General features: G+C 45.0%; 1 protein-coding gene across 1 annotated transcript in view; it reads left to right on the forward strand.

Annotated features, from left to right (window-relative positions):
• LOC147123535 (A disintegrin and metalloproteinase with thrombospondin motifs 12-like) overlaps positions 1 to 20,956 on the forward strand; it is a 967,639-nt gene that overhangs the window by 424,514 nt on the left and 522,169 nt on the right. Inside the window, exons 6-9 of the mRNA XM_085974208.1 lie at positions 1,491 to 1,615; positions 3,349 to 3,498; positions 4,975 to 5,118; positions 16,695 to 16,839. Of these exons, the coding sequence (XP_085830334.1) occupies positions 1,491 to 1,615; positions 3,349 to 3,498; positions 4,975 to 5,118; positions 16,695 to 16,839 (564 nt within the window). The remainder of the gene's footprint in view (positions 1 to 1,490; positions 1,616 to 3,348; positions 3,499 to 4,974; positions 5,119 to 16,694; positions 16,840 to 20,956) is intronic.

The raw sequence follows: 20,956 nt of genomic DNA on the forward strand, positions 1-20,956 counted from the left end.
CAGGGCATCCACAGAGCATGGGCCTGCAGCAAAAGGTTAAAGGGCAGGGCTGGACTGATCGGGGTGGGGGCGCGGGGGTGGGGGGGGAGGGTGAGGTTGATGTAGAGTATTAATGAAGGGGCAAAGGATTATCAACATGGAGCAGGGAGAGCAATGAAGGTCATCCCGAAGCTGCCACATAAATTAATTTTATTCTTGGCAGACCTGCTTCAAGTGATGCCTTTAAGTGACACTGGCTCTGGTCATTTGCTGCTCTATTTAGTGGATGGGTTTACCCCGAACGGGCATTGTGCGCAAGACTATCAAAATGGCCTCGAGGTACAAACTATCGGCTGAAAATTCAGTAGCCTTAGCGCCTCATTTGAGGCGCTAGAGGGCCTTGCGCCGGAGTTATGGCCAGTAGTGAAATTCCCTGGGGCCCTAAATCGGCGTTGCTCCGGTAGCGCTGCGCCGGCACCGATGACGTCATCGGTGTGCGCAGCGTCCCGGTTGCCGTGGTAACCCGCCCGAACTCCGAAATTGAGTTGCGGCCGCCTCGCCCGTGGCAGCCGCAACCAGCGTTTTGTCAGAGGTGCCTTACTGCAGTTAGTGCCGGCGCATTAAAGGCCCCATGGTGGCCGGCCGCTTTCCCGCCGGCCGCCTGCCCGCAGCTCCCTCCCCGGACTTCTCTCCCCCCCCCCCGGAACAGATGCAAGCCCGGCACTTGTCCGAGGTGCTGGGCTCATTTTTAAGCAGATTTGCGCGGGCCGCGGCCGGGTGCAGGCAGCTCCTCCTTAACGGAAGGAGGAGGCCTGCACTTCCCCAGCCTGCCGCACCGCATCGGGTGCCGCAGCGCCGGAATTGCGGCGCGAAACGGCAGTTAGCGCCCTTTTCCAGGCGCTAATACCCTTCAGTAGCGCCGGCAGCCGTTTGGGCGCGGCGCCACTGAATTTTTGGCGCGCGCAGGGGACTTAGCGCCGGCACTAATTTCCGGCGCTAAAGCCCTGGCTAAGCCAAAACCCAATTTCTAGGCCTATGTCTTTGCACCTTGATTGACATAGCTTAGTGAGGCTCCTGCCTGTTTTTGCTGGAAGCAGAAGCTGCCTCAATCGAGGCCCACTGGGAAATCGCAGAGGGCGGGCCTTGGACAGCAGGTCGGCAATAAGTGAACTCTTTGCAATTACAGTATTGCTGCCCCCCCCATTCACACTGAAAAACAGGGCAGTGGAGTGACCAAAATCAGGGGCATTCTGTTTCAGCACCCAGCCTTGGAAATCCTGATGGGCAGATCAGCTGCTGTGCGTTTTTAGATCTTTATACATATATATATATATATATGTATAAAAATATTTTCTCCCTCTGGGCATTGCCAGTTAATTTTTGGACAACTACTACAAGATAAGGGCATGGTCCATCCTGCTGTGTTCATTTAATCATATTTTACTATTCAGCAAATCAATGCTGTTTCTAACAGTTTTTCGCTGAAATAACATTCTTCCAATCCTTTACAGAAAGGACTAAAAATCATTCATCATGCTGACCATACTCTTGCCAGTTTCTGCAAGTGGCAAAAGAACGTGAATCCTAAAAGTGACTCCAGTCCGAATCATCATGATGTAGCCGTATTGTTGACTAGGTTAGTTTTTTTTTTAAACTGGCTATGATAAGCAATTGAACTCATAATTAGAAAATGCTGGATAGCACAGCAGGCTGATTTTCAAAGGAAAGATAGTTTAATATTTTGGTGGTATCAGAACTGGCATGATCTACCAGTTAGATGATGGGTGCAGATATTAGGGCAGGCTTTCCGATGCATACTTGTGGCATGCATGGTTCCTTGGTACATGCAAGGACTTGAAAAATCTATTTTATTATGTTAGCTACCTTCACACTGAGACAGTTAATGCTCCCAAATATCCGTAGTCCAGCATCCTGACATAACAGCGGGTATTCCGCCTGCCAGTTCCCTCCATCACTGATTACACCAGAGTTTGGAGGGTCAGCGGTAGGGTGCTGAATTTGCATTGGGCCACAAGGCAAACCTGGCATCTCCAGCATTTGACTGCAGTTGGATGGATGGCTGACTAGGGCCCTCCCCCTCAAACACACCCATGTCCCTTTGGCCCTCTGTGTAAGGGAGCTGATAAAGATATTTATTTTTTAAATTAGTCTATTCTTTGGGGTCCAAGGCACGAGTCTGAACTAAACTTCCCTGGTGATGTCAACTTATACCCATCTGGAGGCTGGTGCACCTGCTCTCACTGGGCATAGTGGCCTCCAGCGCTATGCCAGGTCCTGAATAAACGTACGGAGTGAGTTCCCACCCCAGCTCTGTCCCCTTCCCCCCCCTCAACAAGACATTTGCCATGTAAGGGGTGGGCAGAGGTTTGACCCCTTATAAGGGAGGCCATACAATCCCTGTAGTTTTCTGGTAAGTTTCACTAATCTCCCACCAGAGTTAGGCAGGAGTCTGGTGGAACTACCAAGGAAATTCAGGGCCAATATGTTTAATAGTCTGCAAATAGATTTTAAAAAGGTGCAAACTGGTGCATAATACACAAAGGTCATCTGTCAGAATATGAAAAGGCTTTAGAAGGAGTTAAATACAGCACTAAACTGGAAGAAAATGCAGTAGGAATGTGGAAGGGAGAATCCAACAAGAAAAATCAGGAAGAGAGAAGTCTGAAGTTGTTAAAATCAATGTTTGGACCAGAGGTGTTAAGGATTTCTATTGTTATATGAAGCACACTTGACAGTACACTTAATACCTGAAGAGCTGTCATTTTTATTTTGTCATTTGTTTATTTTCATGCTTGTGATATAAATAATTCATACAGTACAAATCACTATGTTTTACTTAAATGTGAGTAACTGCTTTGGAAAGCAATTTATACAATTGAGGCGCAGCAGGAACTAAAGTCACGCTTTATAGAGTTTTACAGTAATTTTTGGCATGTGTTTTGTTTTACTGAGATCGGCATTATATTTTGTAAATCTTTGGATGCTTTTTATGGCATCAGAAAGTGTTACATTAAAATTGAAAAGCTGTCATGATTTTCTTGAACATGCTGTGCCTGGTGTGATAGCTTCAAACTTTAATTTTCACCGACAAAGACGGATTTAAAGAAGGAATATGGCGTGAGTTCTGCGCTTTCCTCGGACCCCTATTACTTACACTGATTTCTGGTAGTTTACACTAGTTTTTATGTTCCGGCTTATGCTGATGAAATTGGCAGGAAATTGTGGTGTAAGATTGCTGTAGAAACCGACGTAAATATCAACTTACCTTTTGATATAATTCCGATCCAGGAAATTCTGGGCCATTATCTATAGTCATTTTTAAGTGATCTAAATGCCTTTTAATTATAGGAAGGATCTCTGTGCTGGGATGAATCACCCCTGTGAGACATTAGGTCTGTCTCATATCTCGGGAATGTGCCAACCACATCGAAGCTGCAATATTAATGAGGATTCTGGCTTGCCGGTAACATTTACCATCGCACACGAGATTGGTCACAGGTATCTCACCCTTTATAAACAGAGGGAATAGTTCTGTACACATTTAATTTCAAATGCACAGATCAGGTCCTACAAATTAGGGAAGCCCTGTCTTGAGTTAGCTGCTCTCTGTGGCCCTAGGTTGGGAAAGATTAAAATCAGCTGGGGTTTTCACTCCTGATTGTTAGCCAGTAAAGTCCCTACTGGAAAGTGAGGACAGGAACATGCTAGACTGAAATGATTTTTATGCATAAATAGTTTGCCGACAATCAAACATAAACTGGAGATCATCCAGTACCTGTGTAATAGTGGCCCAGTACGAGTCAGTACTTACAGGCGAGCAGAAAAGCATATCACAGAATCACAGAAACCCCACAGTGCAGATAGAGGCCATTTCAGCCCATCGAGCCTGCACCGACACATATCTCACCCAATCCCCGTAACCCCTACACCAACACATATCCCACCCTATCCCCGTAACCCCACGTATTTAATCCCCCTAACACTAAGGGTCAATTTATCATAGCCAATCATCCTAATCCGCACATCTTTGGACTGTGGGAGGAAACCGGAGCACCCGGAGGAAACCCACGCAAACACGGGGAGAATGTGCAAACTCCACACAGACAGTCACCTGAGGCCGGATTCGAACCCGGGTCCCTGGCGCTGTGAGGCAACAGTGCTAACCACTATGCCACCGTGGTAGTTAATTCCAGCGGTTCTGGTGTTGTGGGTTACTGTTAGTTGGTTTGTTGTTTGGGCTTATTTAGTGTTTAATAGGCCCGAAGTAAATTTAAAATTCATGATGAAGTCAGAAAACCTGTTTGACAGAACCTGGTGTGTTGGTGGACTCCAAGCCCATTGCTACATTTTCAAAAGTGCTACTTTTGAAATCTTTAAATTTTGTGACCTTCACATGCATTCTTGGGTGAAGATTACGTTGTATGAACCTTTCTATGGTAAGTAGTATTGGAATGATTGTAAAGTATTCACAGTCTGTTCTAAACGGTTACATTTCTGCTCCCTTCCCCAGGAAAAAAACAATGCTGTTTGGAAATATTTATTTCTTCTCTTCCCCTGTTTATTTTGTAACATTTTCTATTTCCTTCTTAGCCACTACCAGGTCTTTGCATTATTCCCTGAGATGGGGTGGGCAAGTGACCTGTTCTTAGGTCTCTCACTGTCCCTCTCTTGATCTGAACTAATATAGACAAAAATTTCACCTTCGCACTTAGTATAGTAGAATCATAAATCAGTTCTTTAGGCACAGAGGACATCTTCCCCAACAGCATTTTAATTGGGATTTTCTAACTGTGAAATTTTGTCTGAGGTCCAGTGATCACAGCTTTGATAACACTGCAACCAATGAATATACGTTCTCTGAAGTACCCACAGAAATGAAAATGCGTATTATTTGTTCTAAAAAAGATGGATATACAGTAATTTGAAATCTTCCAGAAAGGAAGTACACTACCTCATGTGCTGTTATTATTGCAGTTTTGGCATTCAACATGACGGACAGGGTAATGACTGTGAACCCATGGAGAATCATCACTTCATCATGTCTCGACAGTTGCAGTATGATCAGTCTCCTCTCATATGGTCCCACTGCAGCAAAGATTACATCACACGGTTTCTGGAGTGAGTAATTTATTTAACATATGCCGTTTGAATTGGATTCTCAATTTTCAGTTTTGTTTTGCTTGCAAATTGCCTCATTTTTCATGGAGAAAACTGTTCTGTTGTGGTATGACATGTGAAGACTATATGGAGCAGAAATGAAAGAAAGAAGTCATTGCTGATGAAAAATTACGAAGTTGCAGGGTTTCTTGAAATTTTTTAAGGCTATAATTTTGAGTTCTGGTTCTAAAATAGTAGGACCAGAGCACAGAGAAGTTAATGTCTGCTGACTCCTTGCCAGGAATTTACCAGTCAGGCCTATTCAGCAGTTTATAGCAAGCTCTGCTCCATATAGGTTCTGGCTCTAGAAAATCACCAAAGGGAAAACTGGGAATAGCAGATATCAGCAGGTTTTAAAGTGCTGCTTCTAAATTTTAAAGGTAAATGGCCATCTATGGGAGGCAAAACTTGTTGCATGTTTACAAAGTGTGTAAATATTTTAAAGGTATATTTCATTTTTGAAAACAAGTGGCTTGGGCAAACAAAATAAAATAAATAAGGAGGCAAGAAATGGAGTTGAGCAAGTAATGAAGTGAACCAACATCTGAGAGCCTATTGATGGCTGGCGAAGTGGAATTAGTGCGGCGTGAAATGGCGTGCACAGGATTGCCTTATTTAGCACTCCATGGCACTCTTCCCCAAGGATGGCAGGACAACATGCCTTGCAGGAGATGGTGGGAAAGATCAATATTGTATATACTGCCCGCACAACTTGGGAACAGATGTAAAAGGTGGCACACTTTAAGAAAGATGCAAGGTAAGACAAACCAGCATTACCATTTACCAGGCAGATGTCTTAAATATGCACAAAGTATTGTCTCGTTAGATGTTCCATATTTATTGCTTGCCCTTACAAAACTCTTGCAGAACCTTACAATTCTTTCTTTACTTATTGTGCATGCCTATACTACAGTGGGCTACACATTGAAGCTGCAGCTTACAACTGATATCCTTGGTACACTCACATTTTCAAAGGGCTCTACTCATAAAAGCACTGTAACAAATCGACTCGCGTAGATCCACAGTCACTTACTAACACACAGTCATAGGGCTGGATTTACATTGGGTCGTGGAGTCGGGATTGGAGGCGTCTGGGGGTTTAAAAACCCGAAATCAGGGGTCCCGACCCCATCCTGCCCCCAACCTGCCTCCATGCCAGTTTCAAAGGAGGCGTGTTCCTGCCCCGCACTGGGACCCACCTACCCAAGGCGGGACGGGGATTAGTGCTAATTAACTGCTCCAAACCACGCCAAGTTAGCGAGGCGGGCCGTTGGGATGAAGGGCTTGGAGGGGTCGAGATGTCCGGTGTTCAGGTGAGTGATGGGTGCATGAGTGCAGAGGTAAGTGTGTTTGGTCTGTGTAAAGTGTTTAAAGAAGTTCTACTAACTTTTACTTACCTTTACAGCCTTCCTTCCTTCCTTCAGGTCTCGGGAGTCTCTCATCTCACCGGCACAGAAAGCAGAATGGCCACAATCTGTCAAAAATTGCAGCATTCAGCTTTCTGTTCCGGAGAGATCTCTAAATCATCCTGAGAGGAAGGAATTAACTTGGAGTACAGATTGTCAGCGTCAAACACCTGTGAAACGCTGATATGTCATCTGTCAAAAGCTCTTGACAGATGAAATTTCAATCTTGAGACATCACCTGTTGCTGGGTGGCCCTTAATTGGCCTGCTGAGCCCGCTGGGCGGGCTCAACAAGGTCAATCAAGTCAAAATCGCATGGGTTGGCTAGAACTCGATGGAGGCGGAACCCGCCTCCTACCCGCCTCTTCAATGAAAATCCAGCCCATAGAGTCAGAGAGTCATAGCGTTATAAAGCACAGAAAGAGGCCCTTCGGCTCATCATGTCTGCGCTGGCAATCAAGCCCTGTCTATTCAAATCTCATTTTCCAGCACTTGGTCCGTAGCCTTGTATGCTATGGCGTTTCAAGTGCTCATCTAAATGCTTCTTGAATGTTGTGAGTGTTCCTGCCTTTTCCACCCTTTCAGGCTGTGAGTTCCAGATTCCAACCACCCTCTGGGTGAAAAAGTTTTTCCTCAAATTCCCTCTGAACCTCCTGCCCCTTACCTTGAAACTATGCCCCCTGGATATTGACCCCTCTACTAAGGTGAAAAGTTCCTTTCTATCTACCCTATCTATGCCCCTCATAATTTTGTACACCTCAATCAGGTCCCCCCTCAGCCTTCTCTGCTCTAAGGAAAACAACCCCAGCCTGTCCAGTCTCTCTTCATAGCTGAAGCGCTCCAGCCCAGGTAACATCCTGGTTAATCTCCTCTGCACCCTCTCCAATGCAATCACATCCCTCCTATAGTGTGGTGACCAGAACTGCACACAGTATTCCAGCTGTGGCCTAACTAACATTTTGTACAGCTCCATCATAACCTCCCTGCTCTTATATTCTATGCCTCGGCTAATGAAGGCAAGTATCCCATATGCCTTTTTAACAACCTTATCTACCTGTCCTGCTGCCTTCAGGGATCTATGTACATGCACACCAAGGTCCCTCTGATCCTCTGGAGTTCCTAGGGTCCTACCATTCATTGTGCATTCCCTTGCCTTGTTAGTCCTCCCAAAATGCATCACATCACACTTTTCAGGGTTAAATTCCATTTGCCACTGTTCTGTCCATCTAACCATCCCGTCTATATTATCCTGTAGCCTGAGGCTTCCCTCTTCACTATTTACCACTCTACCAATTTTTGTATCATCTGCGAACTTACTGATCATACCTCCTACATTCATATCTAAATCATTAATGTACACTACAAACAGCAAAGGACCCAGCACCGATCCCTGCGGTACACCACTGGACACAGGCTTCCAGTTACAGAAACAACCTTCAACCATCACCCTCTGCCTCCTGCCACTAAGTCAATTTTGGATCCAGTGTGCCAAATTGCCCATGATCCCATGGGCTCTTACCTTCTTGACCAGTCTCCCATGCGGGACTTTGTCAAAAGCCTTACTGAAATCCATGTCGACTACATCAATGCACTACCCTCATCCACACACATAGTCACCCCCTCGAAAAATTCAATCAAATTGGTCAGACATGATCTCCCCCTGATGAAGCCATGCTGACTATCCCTGATTAATCCCTGCCTCTCCAAGTGGAGACTAATTCTGTCCATCAGAATTTTTTCCAATAATTTCCCTAGCACTGATGTTAGGCTCACTGGCCTATAATTCCCTGGTTTATCCCTACTACCCTTCTTGAACAATGTTAGCTGTTCTCCAGTCCCCTAGCACCTCCACTGTGGCCAGAGAGGTTCTGCAAATTTGTGTCAGAGCCCCTGCAATCTCCTCCCTTGCCTCACACAGCAGCCTGGGATACATCTCGTCTGGGCCTGGGGATTTTTCCACTTTTAAGCCCGCTAAAACCGCTAGTACCTCCTCCCTCTCCATACTAATTTGTACAAGTATATCACAATCCCCCTGCCTGATTTCTATGCCTACATCACCCTCCTCCATAGTGAACACAGATGCAAAATATTCATTTAAAACCACACCCACATCTTCCAGCTCTACATACAGATTGCCACTTTGGTCCCTAATGGGCCCTACTCTTTCCCTGGTTTCCTCTTGTCCTTAATATACTTATAAAACACCTTGGGATTTTCCTTTATTTTGCCCGCCTTTGTTTTTTCATGCCCCCTCTTCGCTCTCCTAATTTCTTTTTTAAGTACCCCCCTGCACTTTCTATACTCCTCTAGGGCTTCCACTGTTTTTAGTCCTTTGTATCTGCGAAAAGTCTCCCTTTTTTTCCTAATCCATTCTTGTATATCCCTTGACATCCAGGGTTCCCTGGGCTTGTTGGTCCCACCCTTGACCTTTATGGGAACATGCTGGTGTTGTACTCTCTCTATTTCATTTCTGAACAACTCCCATTGCTCTGATGTGGATTTTCCTACAAGTAGCTGATCCCAGTCCATTTTGGCCAGATCCTGGTTTATCATATTAAAATCAGCCTTCCCCCAATTTAGAATCTTTATTTCCGGTCCATCTTTGTCCTTTTCCATGACTACTTTAAATCTCACTGAATTATGGTTACTCTCACCAAAATGCTCTCCTACTGACACATCTACCACTTGCCCAGCTACATTCCCTAGAATTAGGTCCAGTACCGCTCCCTCTCTTGTAGGACTTTCTACATGCTGGCTCAAAAAGCTCTCCTGGATGCACTTTAAGAATTCCGCCTTTCACACACTGACTATCCCAGTTAATATTGAGGAAGTTGAAACCCCCTACTATTATTACCCTATTATTTCTACACTTCTCTGAGATTTGCCTACATATCTGTTCCTCTATCTCCTCCTGACTGTTTGGGGGCCTATAGTACACTCCCAGCAAAGTGCTTGCCCCCTTTTTGTTTTTAAGTTCTACCCATATGGCCTCATTAGAGGAACCTGCTAAGATATCATCCCTCCTTACAGCAGTAATTGATTCTTTGATTAATATTGCGACACCCGCTCCTCTTTCACACACCCCTCTGTCTCGCCTGAAGATTCTATACCCCAGAATATTGAGCTGCCAGTCCTGCCCCTCCCTCAACCATGTCTCTGTGATAGCAACAATATCATACTCCCATGTGTTCATCAACACCTTCAATTCATCTGCCAGGATGACCACATGGCTGCCATCACCAACCCCTCTACTTCGGGAAAGTGGAGTGACATTGGGCAGACATTGGGTGGCTGTTGCTTCTCAGTGGAGATGAAAATGCTGGCCAAGTTAACCTATGCATAAGTCACTTGTCTGATACATATTGGGCCTGCACATTAGCGGATGCTGCAGATGATTCCTATGTTACCGTGGAATGAAGGTGGAGACAGAAACGTTGAGGGAGGAAGTGATTTTATTGTCCTTATCATGCAGATTGTTTGCAGATGATCTTACAACAGATGGACAGATTGGCAACTGGGATTGTGTAGACCGAGGACCTGTGGAGCCAGTTCCCCACAATCATTGTTGAGTAGGTGTGCTAGGGCCTGCAGACTGTAGATGCGGCCAGTCCAGGTATAATGCCTGCTAATCTCCATGCCATATCTTCTTTCAACTCGTACTGTTTCAACAATGATATACTGTATTTGTAGTGCTCCAAAACCAATCCCCAGCATTAATTCTAAATGGACTTCATGGTTGCCGTGGAACTTTTCACTTAGATTCATTGTTGCTCCCTGGGATCCAGTGAAATGTAGATATTAAAGAGCATCGTTTTCACATCCTCGACTTCAGCAGAACCAGAAAAAAACTGATAAAGTCTTGGAAATGCTTCAGTTACAGCCAGCTCTCCAGTAAATTAGCAGATTGTTTTGGACTCACAAGGATTGCATATTGTTGGGAGAAATCAAAATAGATGGAGCCACAATTTGCTGTAGGAATGAATCTAACGCTGTCTGCCGTTAGTTAGACTTGCCCGTGCACATTTAGGTTTTTAATTTTTTAGCGCCACATGTTGCTGAAAGTACGAACAGATAACGTCGCAACGAGGGAAGCCGGGCTTCTGGGACCTGAGTGAACAGCTGTGTACCTCCTTAACCAATCAGTTTGAAGAATTGTGAAATTAACAGCGCAAGGACTGAGCAATAAGAGTAAGTTAGAGTGGGTGAATTCAATGTCAAATCATGTGCATAAAGAGAAATAAAGAGAGGGAAAGAAAGATTCGATTGAGAGAGAAAAGAGACAGAAAGGAAAAAAAATTAAATTTTAAATTTTGTAAATCTCCAACAATTAAAACCTCCTGACTTGGAATGGTTAATTTTCAGTGCCAGAGAGGTTAACTGGCAGTAATTAGCACTTATCTCGTTGTTAAAAGGGTACTTGGACTGAAATGGACAAGACTTTCTATGGTGCGCAAATACAGCATTTTCATACCATTCACTGCATTTCGATGGTGAGGCAGACAGCAAGATGCTCTTTTTGCGAAGCTATCGGCATCTCCAACAGCAAATTTTGGATTTCTGTGTTTAACCGTGCATCTGCCCTCGCCTGAAGTTGATGTAGCATTTCCACATAAATAAGTGCCATTAGCCTCGCCTTTATTTTGACAGCATGTTATGTCCCATGATTTTTTTTTCATAATAATGTCAACAAAATTAACAATAGAAGCCAGTCCTAAAAACATGGTATAGAATTGGGAAAATAAAATAATACTAAATGTCCTCGGCCTTTTAAGAACTCACACAACACCAGCTTTATTTGAAATCACAAGCTTTCGGAGCACTGCTCCTTCATCAGGTGAAGTGAAGAAATGCATATAGGCACAGCATATATAGTCAGAGAACACTGCCAGATGATTACAGGTAATCTTTCTAACTGCCCTTTATCATACCTCGGCAGAGAGATAATCACAGCAATCAAAGGTGTGAATGGTGTCCAAACAGGTCAGTCAGGAAAACATTACATCAAAGAACAATGAGGTGGGGTCACAAGGGGTCAAATGTTACAGGTGCTGGGGTCTGTATGAAAAACAAAAAACAAACAAAAAACAATAAAAAGAATTTTTTTTTTTGCTGGAAATCACAGCAGGTCCAGCCGCATCTGTGTAGAGAGAACAAGCCAACGATGACTCGAGTCTGGATGACTCTATGTCAGGTGGGGTTACATGTAGCGTGACATGAACCCAAGATCCCGGTTGAGGTCGTCCTCATGAGTGTGGAACTTGGCTATCAGTTTCTGCTCGACGATTTTGCGTTGTCGTGTGTCTCGAAGGCCGCCTTGGAGAATGCTTACCCGAAGATCGGAGGCTGAATGTCCTTGACTGCTGAAGTGTTCCCCGACTGGGAGGGAACACTCCTGCCTGGCGATTGTTGCGCGGTGTCCGTTCATCCGTTGTCGCAGTGTCTGCATGGTCTCGCCGATGTACCATGCTCCAGGGCATCCTTTCCTGCAATGCCGAAAGTTGTAGTCCCGCCTCCTACCTGCCTCCTCAATGAAAATCCAGCCCTTTGTGTTCTCCTCACAGCTTACTGTCCCACCTAACTTGTATCATCAGCAAACCTGGTTACATTACACTCGGCCCCTTCATCTAGGTCATTAATATAGATTGTAAGTAGCTGAGGCCCCAACACTGATCCTTGCGGCATCCCACTAGTTACAGCCTGCCAACCTGATAAAGATCCGTTTATCACTACTCTCTGTTTTCTGTCCGTTAACCAATCCTCTATCCATGCTACTATATTACCCCCAATCCCATGAGCTCTAATCTTGTGTAATAATCTTTTATGTGGCACCTTATGCCTTTTGGAGATCCAAATATATTACATCCACTGGTTCCCCTTTATCTACTCTGCTAGTTACATCCTCAAAACACTCTAATAAGTTTGTCAAACATGATTTCCCTTTCATAAAACCATGTTGACTCTGCCTAATCATGTTATGGTTTTCTAAATGACTTGATACCACTTCCTTAACAATGGATTACAGCATTTTCCCGATAACTGATGTCAAGCTAACTGGCCCGTGGTTCCCTGTTTTTTCTCTCCCTCCTTTCTTGAATAGCGGTGTTACATTTGTGACCTTCCAATCTGCTGGGACCATTCCAGATTCTAGGGAATTTGGGAAGATCAAAACCAATGCATCCACAATCTCTTCAGCCACCTCTTTTAGAATCCTAGGATGTAGGCCATCAGGTTCAGAGGATTTGTCGGCTTTTAGTCCCATTAGTTTCTCTAGTGCTTTTTCCTCTACTTAAAATAATTACGTTAAGTTCCTCACCCTCATTAGACCCTTGGTTCTCCACCATTTTTGGTATGCTTTTTGTGTCTTCTACTGTGAAGACAGATACAAAGTATTTGTTTAACGTTTCTGCCATTTCCTTATTCCCCATAATAATTTCTCCTGTCTCAGCCTCTAAGGGACCAACGTGTACTTTTGCTACTCTCTTCCTTTTTACATACTTGTAGAAGCTCTTACAATCTGCTTTTATATTTCTTGCTAGTTTTCTCTCATTCATTCTATTTTTTCCCTTTTTATCAATTTTTTGGTCAACCTTTGCTGGTTTCTGAAACCCTCCCAATCCTCAGGCTTACTATTATTCTTTGCAAAATTATAAGCTTCTTCTTTCAATCTAATGCTATCCTTAACTTCATTAGTTAGCCACGGATGGATCACTTTTCCCATGGAGGTTTTTGTTTCTCAATGGAATGTATTTTTGTTGAGAATTATGAAATAGTTCTTTAAATGCTAGCCACTGCTTATCTACCGCCATACATTTTAATCTATTTTTCCAATCTACCTTAGCCAACTCGCCCCTCATACCTATGTAGTTGGCTTTATTTATGTTTAACACTCTCATTTCGCACTTTGGCAAGTCACTCAAAATTAACATAAAATTCTATCATATTATGATCACTCCACCCCAGAGGATCCTTTACTATGAGATTGTTAATTAACCCTGTCTCATTGCACAATACAAGCTCTAAAAGAGTCTGTTCCCTGGTTGGTTCCATGACATATTGTTCTAGGAAACTGTCCCGAATGCATTTGTGAACTCATCCTCCAGACTACCTTTGCCAATTTGACTTGTCCAGTCTATATGAAGATTAAAGTCCCCCACGATTATTGCATTACCTTTGTTGCAAGCTCCTACTATTTCCTGATTAATATTCTGTCCAACAGTATAGCTACTGTTTGGGTACCTATATACTATTCCTACCAGTGTTTTCTGCCCCTTGTTATTCCTTATCTCCACCCATACTGATTCTACTTCCTGATCTTCCGAGCCGAGATCATTTCTCGCTACTGGCCTTATGTCATCCTTTATTATCTGGGCTACTCCCCCTCCTTTTCCATTCTGTCTGTCTTTTCGAAACGTCAAGTACCCTGGAACATTTAGTTCCCAACCTTGGCCACCTTGCAACCATATCTCTGTAATGACTATTACATCAAACCCATTTATCTCTATTTGTGCCACTAGTTTGTCTATCTTGTTACAAATGCTTTGTGCATTCAGATAAAGAGCCTTTAATTTAAATGTTTTACCATTATTTCCTGCTTTGACCTTATTCTCTGCTGCACTGCTACTATTAAACTCTTTGTCCCTTCCTGTCACATGCTGCTTATTTTTACCCAAATCGCTACACTGCTCTATTGCCTTGACCTTTCTCTTCAGATTTCTAAATTCCCCCTCACCTGACCCCTGCCCCCCTTTTTTAGTTTAAATCCTAGTCCAATCATACCAACTAACAACACACAAGGTTAGCAACTTGTGTATTTTAGCCAATGTTCATGTGAAGTTTCTGTTTATGCGCTATCAAACATTGAAATCTTCATTTTCAACACTTTGCGTTCTTGGATAGATTTGTGTGAACCTTTGGAAATGGCTTAGTGAGTTGCAGTGAATGGTGAGACATAACGGTATACTCCCCCACCCCCCTGCAATGGTCATGAGTGTGAAACAAATTGCTTGGGCATTGTAGGGATGCTTTATGGTGTTGTTGTGTGGTGGTGCCAACCTGGTGCATCATGTGCCTGCCAGAGTGTACAGCATCAAGTGACATAAATGTGGCCATGGTGAGCCCATCCCTGGCCTCCTGGGCAGCAATATCGTCGGGTGCTGATGCCCTCTGTCCTGTGCATCACCTCCCAAACCCGCAACCTCTATCACCTACAAGGACAAGGGCAGCAAGCGCATGGGAACACCACCATCTCCAAGTTCCCCTCCAAGTCACACACCATCCTGACTTGGAAGTATATCGCCATTACTTCATCGTCACTTGGTCAAAATCATGGAACTCCCTCCCTAACAGCACTGTGGGAGTACCTTCACCACACGGACTGCAGCAGTTCAAGAAGGTGGCTCACCACCACCTTCTCAAGGGCAATTAGGGATGGGCAATAAATGCTGGCCTTGCCAGTGATGCCTAGATCACATGAACGAATAAAGAAAAAATTAGTTGATTGCAGAGTTGTTGTTGGTGCTGCTGGTGTGCCTGGTGCTGCTGGTGTTGGGGCTGATCGTTATGGTATTCTGAGGACCAAGGTGAGATAGTTTCAAGGGCACTGTGCTGATGTAATAGATGGCAGGTGAACTTGAGATGACAGAAGCGATCTGTCAATGGTGAGAGAGATTGTTCAAATGAGGTAACACAGGATAGAGAGTTTACTCCAAACACTTGCAACCTGAATAAAGCTCAATCTGTTTTCCAAATGCAGTAAGCAATACCTCCTGAGCTTGGAAAGTGAACTGATGTGAGACGGGAGCTTTTATAGCACATTTGCAGCTGTCAAGTAATGAGATGATTCCATGGTCATACAACTCCCGACCTCCTTACCTGCGTGGGCCCTGTGGGTGGCCTCGTAAAATGGTAAGGTGAGCTCAAAATGTTAATGGGCTGTTAACAAGGTCATAATGATCTGAATTGCCTCCCCCACTGCTGCGTGTCGGGTCTGTTCAGCCCTGACAGACCGGACATCTGGGAAAGGCGTGTGGTGGCGGGTTGACAGCGGGGTCCCGACCCGCTGACAAAACATTTTTTTCCCCAACCAACCTGCCACTGAATGTGCCCACTGACCTCCCAAAAAATTCCCCCCTGGGTTCCTGAAATAAAAAGTTCCATTCCTCAACCTCCCTCAACTTGGCGAGCATAATTTATTTTTAATTTTAATATGAGAACACTTGCAGGCACCAGCTCAGCTATTGGCACCCCACATAATTCACAGGGTCGGATAGACAGGTCTGCACGGAGAGATACTCCAGCACTGGTGCACTGGATGGGGATCTTGGAGGGCCGAGGAAGCAGCTCACCGGAGTGCGAGCTCACTTCTGAGGCCTGCTGTAGAGAGCACTGATGATAACATTGACAGCCCAGATTACAGACCGATGGCTGTACAGCAGGAACTTCTAGTTGCAGTGGGTTGCCTGCCAACAAGCCTCCGCACACTAGCGCAGAGTATGGAGGAATCCAACTCCAACCTGTCTGGGGTCCTTGTGCGGGACATCGCAATACTGCAGTCAACCATGGAGCAAGTGGTCAGATCTGTGACGACAGCAGGGGGACCCATAGCTATAGATCCTCTTGTGTCAGCTCTGACTGGAAGCTCACACCGCTGGCATTTCCTTTGGCTTTCAAGCCAAAAGGAACACAATTAAAAGTGTTTTAAGTGGCCTCGCTTCATTCTTTCCTAGTGCACCATGGAGAGGCACATGTTGTCCTCTCTCAGGATGGCTGCATGCCTGCTATCCCGCCAGCCTCTCAACCAGTGCCCTTGTTGGCGTCAAGCAGCCAGCTGTGCCAGACTTCCACGGCCGCCACTGAGTTGCAGCAGTCTGCTGTCGGGCCCTCTGCAACCAAAGCTCCTCAAGGTCGTTCACCACAGCCATCTCAAGTGCCCTCAGTGGAAGTCAAGCAGCATTCCATCTCCCAGGCTCCGTATATTAAAGGGAAAATTCTGTTAATTTGCACTCCCGGCTCAGAGATTTGCTTGCTGGGAGCACATATTGGGAATTCAGGCATGTGCCTGCATGATTTTCCATCCATTAAGATTACCCCTTATATATTGTACCTATAAGCTTTTCTGTTTTTCTATCCACAGTCGAGGCTGGGGTTTCTGTCTCAATGATCCACCAACTAAACAGGAATTAGTGGTACCCACCATTGCTCCAGGAGTACTGTACGATGTCCATCACCAATGTCAGCTCCAATATGGGCCCAACTCCACCTTCTGTGAAGAAATGGATGTAAGTTACCGTCTAGTTTATTTGTAAATAAAAATGGGAGTGGTAGGTTTAAGTGGACATGTTTATGTCATCATATCAAAATCCATCATCAATGTGGAACTTCGGAATACAGGTACTAAGATTTTCTTCACAGCTACTCAATGGTGCAATTTGGAGAAATAAGACTCCTGCCCCCTCCTATCATGAACTGAGATAAATATTTAATTATAGCATTGAGAAGTCTCACTCCACAACATCTTTACATAAATTGATTTGTAGACATTTTAATTGCTCTTGTTGGTTTGAGGGAAACCAATACCTATTGACATAAAGGTGGAGCCGTGTTTGCTCTTTCTTGCTAAGTCTTGTTGTGCAAACCAGAAAATAGTCTACAGCAGTAAGCTATCCAGCTACTACACTGTTTTTCTAGTCGGCTAGCTCCACATAAACTCCCAGTCTGCTCCAAACGTCTGTGTTTCATTGAAATTAATGGAATCTCTCTGGTACACAGTCTATACTTTTCTGTTGCAACCATTATCAAGCTGGTTCTGGAGAGAGGGAGTCCCAAAAGAGTTCATTGAAGCCAAGTATTTGATATACTTTCTCTAACATACAAAACAGAAAGGCAGGAAAAGACCAACTGCTCCACCAAGCCAGTCCCATGGTGCAACCTAATTTGAGATCGGGAATTAATTGTGTAGCATATAGATAGAGAGAGATAGAGAACATAAGAACATAAGAACATAAGAAATAGGAGCAGGAGTAGGCCAATCGGCCCCTTGAGCCTGCTCCACCATTCAATAAGATCATGGCTGATCTGATCCTAACCTCAAATCTTCTACCCCTCTCCATCCACCTGAACCCATGTGATCTCCCGGGAGAGGCGAAAAACCAGATAAAAAAACCCAATGGCCAATTTGGGAGGAAAAATCTGGGAAATTCCTCTCCGACCCATCTAGGCGATCGAAACTCGTCCAGGAGATCACTCTGTCCCTATATTTTCTACAGTACTTACCTTCTGTAAAGGCGATCGCCACCCAGCCAGGAACAGGAATAAAACCATCTCCTGAAATCTAACACAGAATTAGAACACAAGAGGTAGGAGCAGAACCAGGCTACACGGCACCTGGGCCCACTCCACTACCCACAGGGCCATGACCATTCCGAACCTAGACTCATGTTCAATTTCCTGCCCGCTCCCCGTAACCCTTAATTCCCTTTACTTCTAGGAAACTATCTATTTCTGTTTTAAATGTATTTAATGATGTAGCTTCCACAGCTTTCTGGGGCAGCAAATTCCACAAACCTACCACCCTCTGAGTGAAGAAGTTTCTCCTCATCTCAGTTTTGAAAGAGCAGCCCCTTATTTTAAGATTATGCCCCCTAGTTCTAGTTTCACCCATCATTGGGAACATCCTCACCGCATCCACCCGATCAAGCCCCTTCACAATCTTATATGTTTCAATAAGATCGCCTCTCACTCTTCTGAGCTCCAATGAGTAGAGTCCCAATCTACTCAACCTCTCCTCATATGACCACCCCCTCATCCCCGGGATTAACCGAGTGAACCTTCTTTGTACTGACTCGAGAGCAAGTATGTCTTTTCTTAAGTATGGACACCAAAACTGTATGCAGTATTCCAGGTGCGGTCTCACCAATACCTTGTACAACTGCAGCAATGCAGCAAGATGATGAAACAATAAAAGAGGGTGTATGATGCAGGTCAGGTAAATTCTTCAAGGGAGAACCAGACCAAGTACAATAAGTTGAGAGGGGAAGTGAAGATGAAAATATGATTGGCAAAGAGAGAATATAAGAGTAGAATGGCGGTTAACATAAAAGGGAACCCAAAAATCTTCTACTGGCATGTAAACAGTAAGCGGGTAGTAAGAGGCGGGGTGGGGCCTATTAGAGACAATGAAGGTGATATATGCTTAGAGGCACAGGGCAAGGCTAGAATACTCAATGAGTACTTTGTATCAGTGCTTACTAAAGAAATGGATGTTGACAAAATATCGGTAGAAGTGGAAAAGGTAGAAGCAATGGAAGGGGTAAAAATTGAGAGACAGGGTGTACTAGAAAGGCTGGGTATGCTTAGAGTGGACAAGTCACCTGGTCCAGATGGCTTGCATCCCAGGTTGCTAAGGGAATTGGGGGAGGAGATAGCGGAAGTGCTTGCCATAATTTTCCAATCTTCCCTAGATGCGGGGGAGGTGCCTGAGGATTGGAAAGTGGCAAATGTGACACCATTGTTCAAGAAAGGGTGTAAGGACAATCCTAGTAACTACAGGCCAGTCAGTTTAACATCAGTGGTGGGTAAAATTTTAGAAGCAATAATCAGAAGAAAAATTAACGTGCACTTGGAGAGGTTTACGCTAATTAAGGAGTGCTAACACGGATTTGTAAAAGGCAGATCGTGTTTAACTAATCTAATTGATTTTTTTGATGAAGTAACAGAGAGGATTGATGAAGGGAATGCAATGGATGTTGTCTACATGGATTTTCGGAAGGCGTTTGAAAAAGTACCACATAAAAGGTTGGTTAACAAAATTGAGGCTCGTGGAATAGGTAGGTCAGTGGCAGCTTGGATAAGGAATTGGCTTAAGGACAGAAAACAGCGAGTTGTGGTAAATGGCTGTTTTTCAGACTGGAGCACGGTAGACAGTGGTGTTACCCAAGGGTCAGTGCTGGGGCCACTGCTTTTTTTGATATATATAATTGACCTGGACATTGGAATACAGAGTAGAATTTCTAAATTTGCCGATGACACCAAACTTGGGGGTGTGGCAAAAAGTGGGGATGATACTAATTGACTGCAACAGGACATAGAAAGACTAGCAGAATTGGCAGACAAATGGCAGATGGAATTTAATACAGAGAGGTGTGAGGTGATGGATTTTGGCAGAAGGAACAGGGAGAGGCAATATACACTTAATGGCACAGTTTTAAAGAGTGTGCAGGGACAGAGAGACCTGGGAGTTAACGTGCATAGATCCCTGAAGGTGGCAGGACATATTGAGAGAGTGGTTAGCAAAGCATATGGGATCTTAGGCTTTGTAAATAGAGCTATTGAGTGCAAAAGTAGAGAAGTTATGCTGAACCTTTATAATGCGCTGGTTAGGCCACAACTGGAGTATTGCGTCCAGTTCTGGTCACCACACTTTAGGAAGGATGTGAAGGCCCTTGAGAGGGTGCAGAGAAGATTTACCAGAATGGTTCCGGGGATGGGGGATCTTAACTACAAGGACAGGTTGGAGAAGCTGGATTTGTTTTCGTTAGTGCAAAGGAGGTTGCGGGGTGATTTGATAGAGGTGTTCAAGATTATGATGGGTTTGGATAGGCTAGACAGGGAAAGGCTGTTCCAACTAGTTGATGATACAAGGACTAGGGGACACAGATTTAAGGTTTCAGGCAAGAGTACGGGGGGATGAGAGGGAAAACTTTTTTATGCAGCGAGTGGTGAGGACCTGGAATTCGCTGCCGATGGAAGTGGTGGAAGTGGAGATGATCAATGTTTTCAAGGGGAGACCAGTTAGGCACTTGAGGGAAATAAACTTGCAGGGCAATGGGGATAGAGCAGGGGAATGGGACTGACTGGATTGCTCTACAGAGAGCCGGCACGGACTCGGTGGGCCGAATGGCCTTCTTCTGTGCCCTATGACTCTATGGGGGAAAAATTTGGTTGGTTGCGCCACCCATTAGCGCCTTAAGAGGGCGCTAAGTGGGGCGCAAGCCAACTAGCACCCGGGCGCGGCTATGCCCATGCCTCCCGCTAAATTCCGTGGTACGTTAGTGGTGGCACTAACCGTTAGCGCTGCGCCGCTGCTGATGACGTCATTGGTGTGCGCAGCACCCCTCCGATGCCCCGGCCGCGATATTCGGCAGCACTCCCTGATTTACCGCCGGACGCTATGTCCGACAGGATCAGGGGGGCCTACCTGCGGCCGGGGAGGCGCAAATTAAAGGTGAGGTGTGGGGCGGCCATTTTTGTTGTTGGCCGCCTGCCAGTACCTGCCTGCGCTCCCGTCCCCGGCCTCCTGAACCACCCCCCCCCCCCCCCGCCGTGGAGTGCCGGCTGCGCTCCAAGAGCCCGGCACTTCTCTTCGGTGCCGGGCTCTTTTGCCTGCACTCCCGATCC

The sequence above is a fragment of the Somniosus microcephalus genome, chromosome 2, assembly GCF_052327205.1.
Source record: "Somniosus microcephalus isolate GS21.2 chromosome 2, FLI_Smic_1.0, whole genome shotgun sequence".
NCBI lineage: Eukaryota > Metazoa > Chordata > Chondrichthyes > Squaliformes > Somniosidae > Somniosus > Somniosus microcephalus.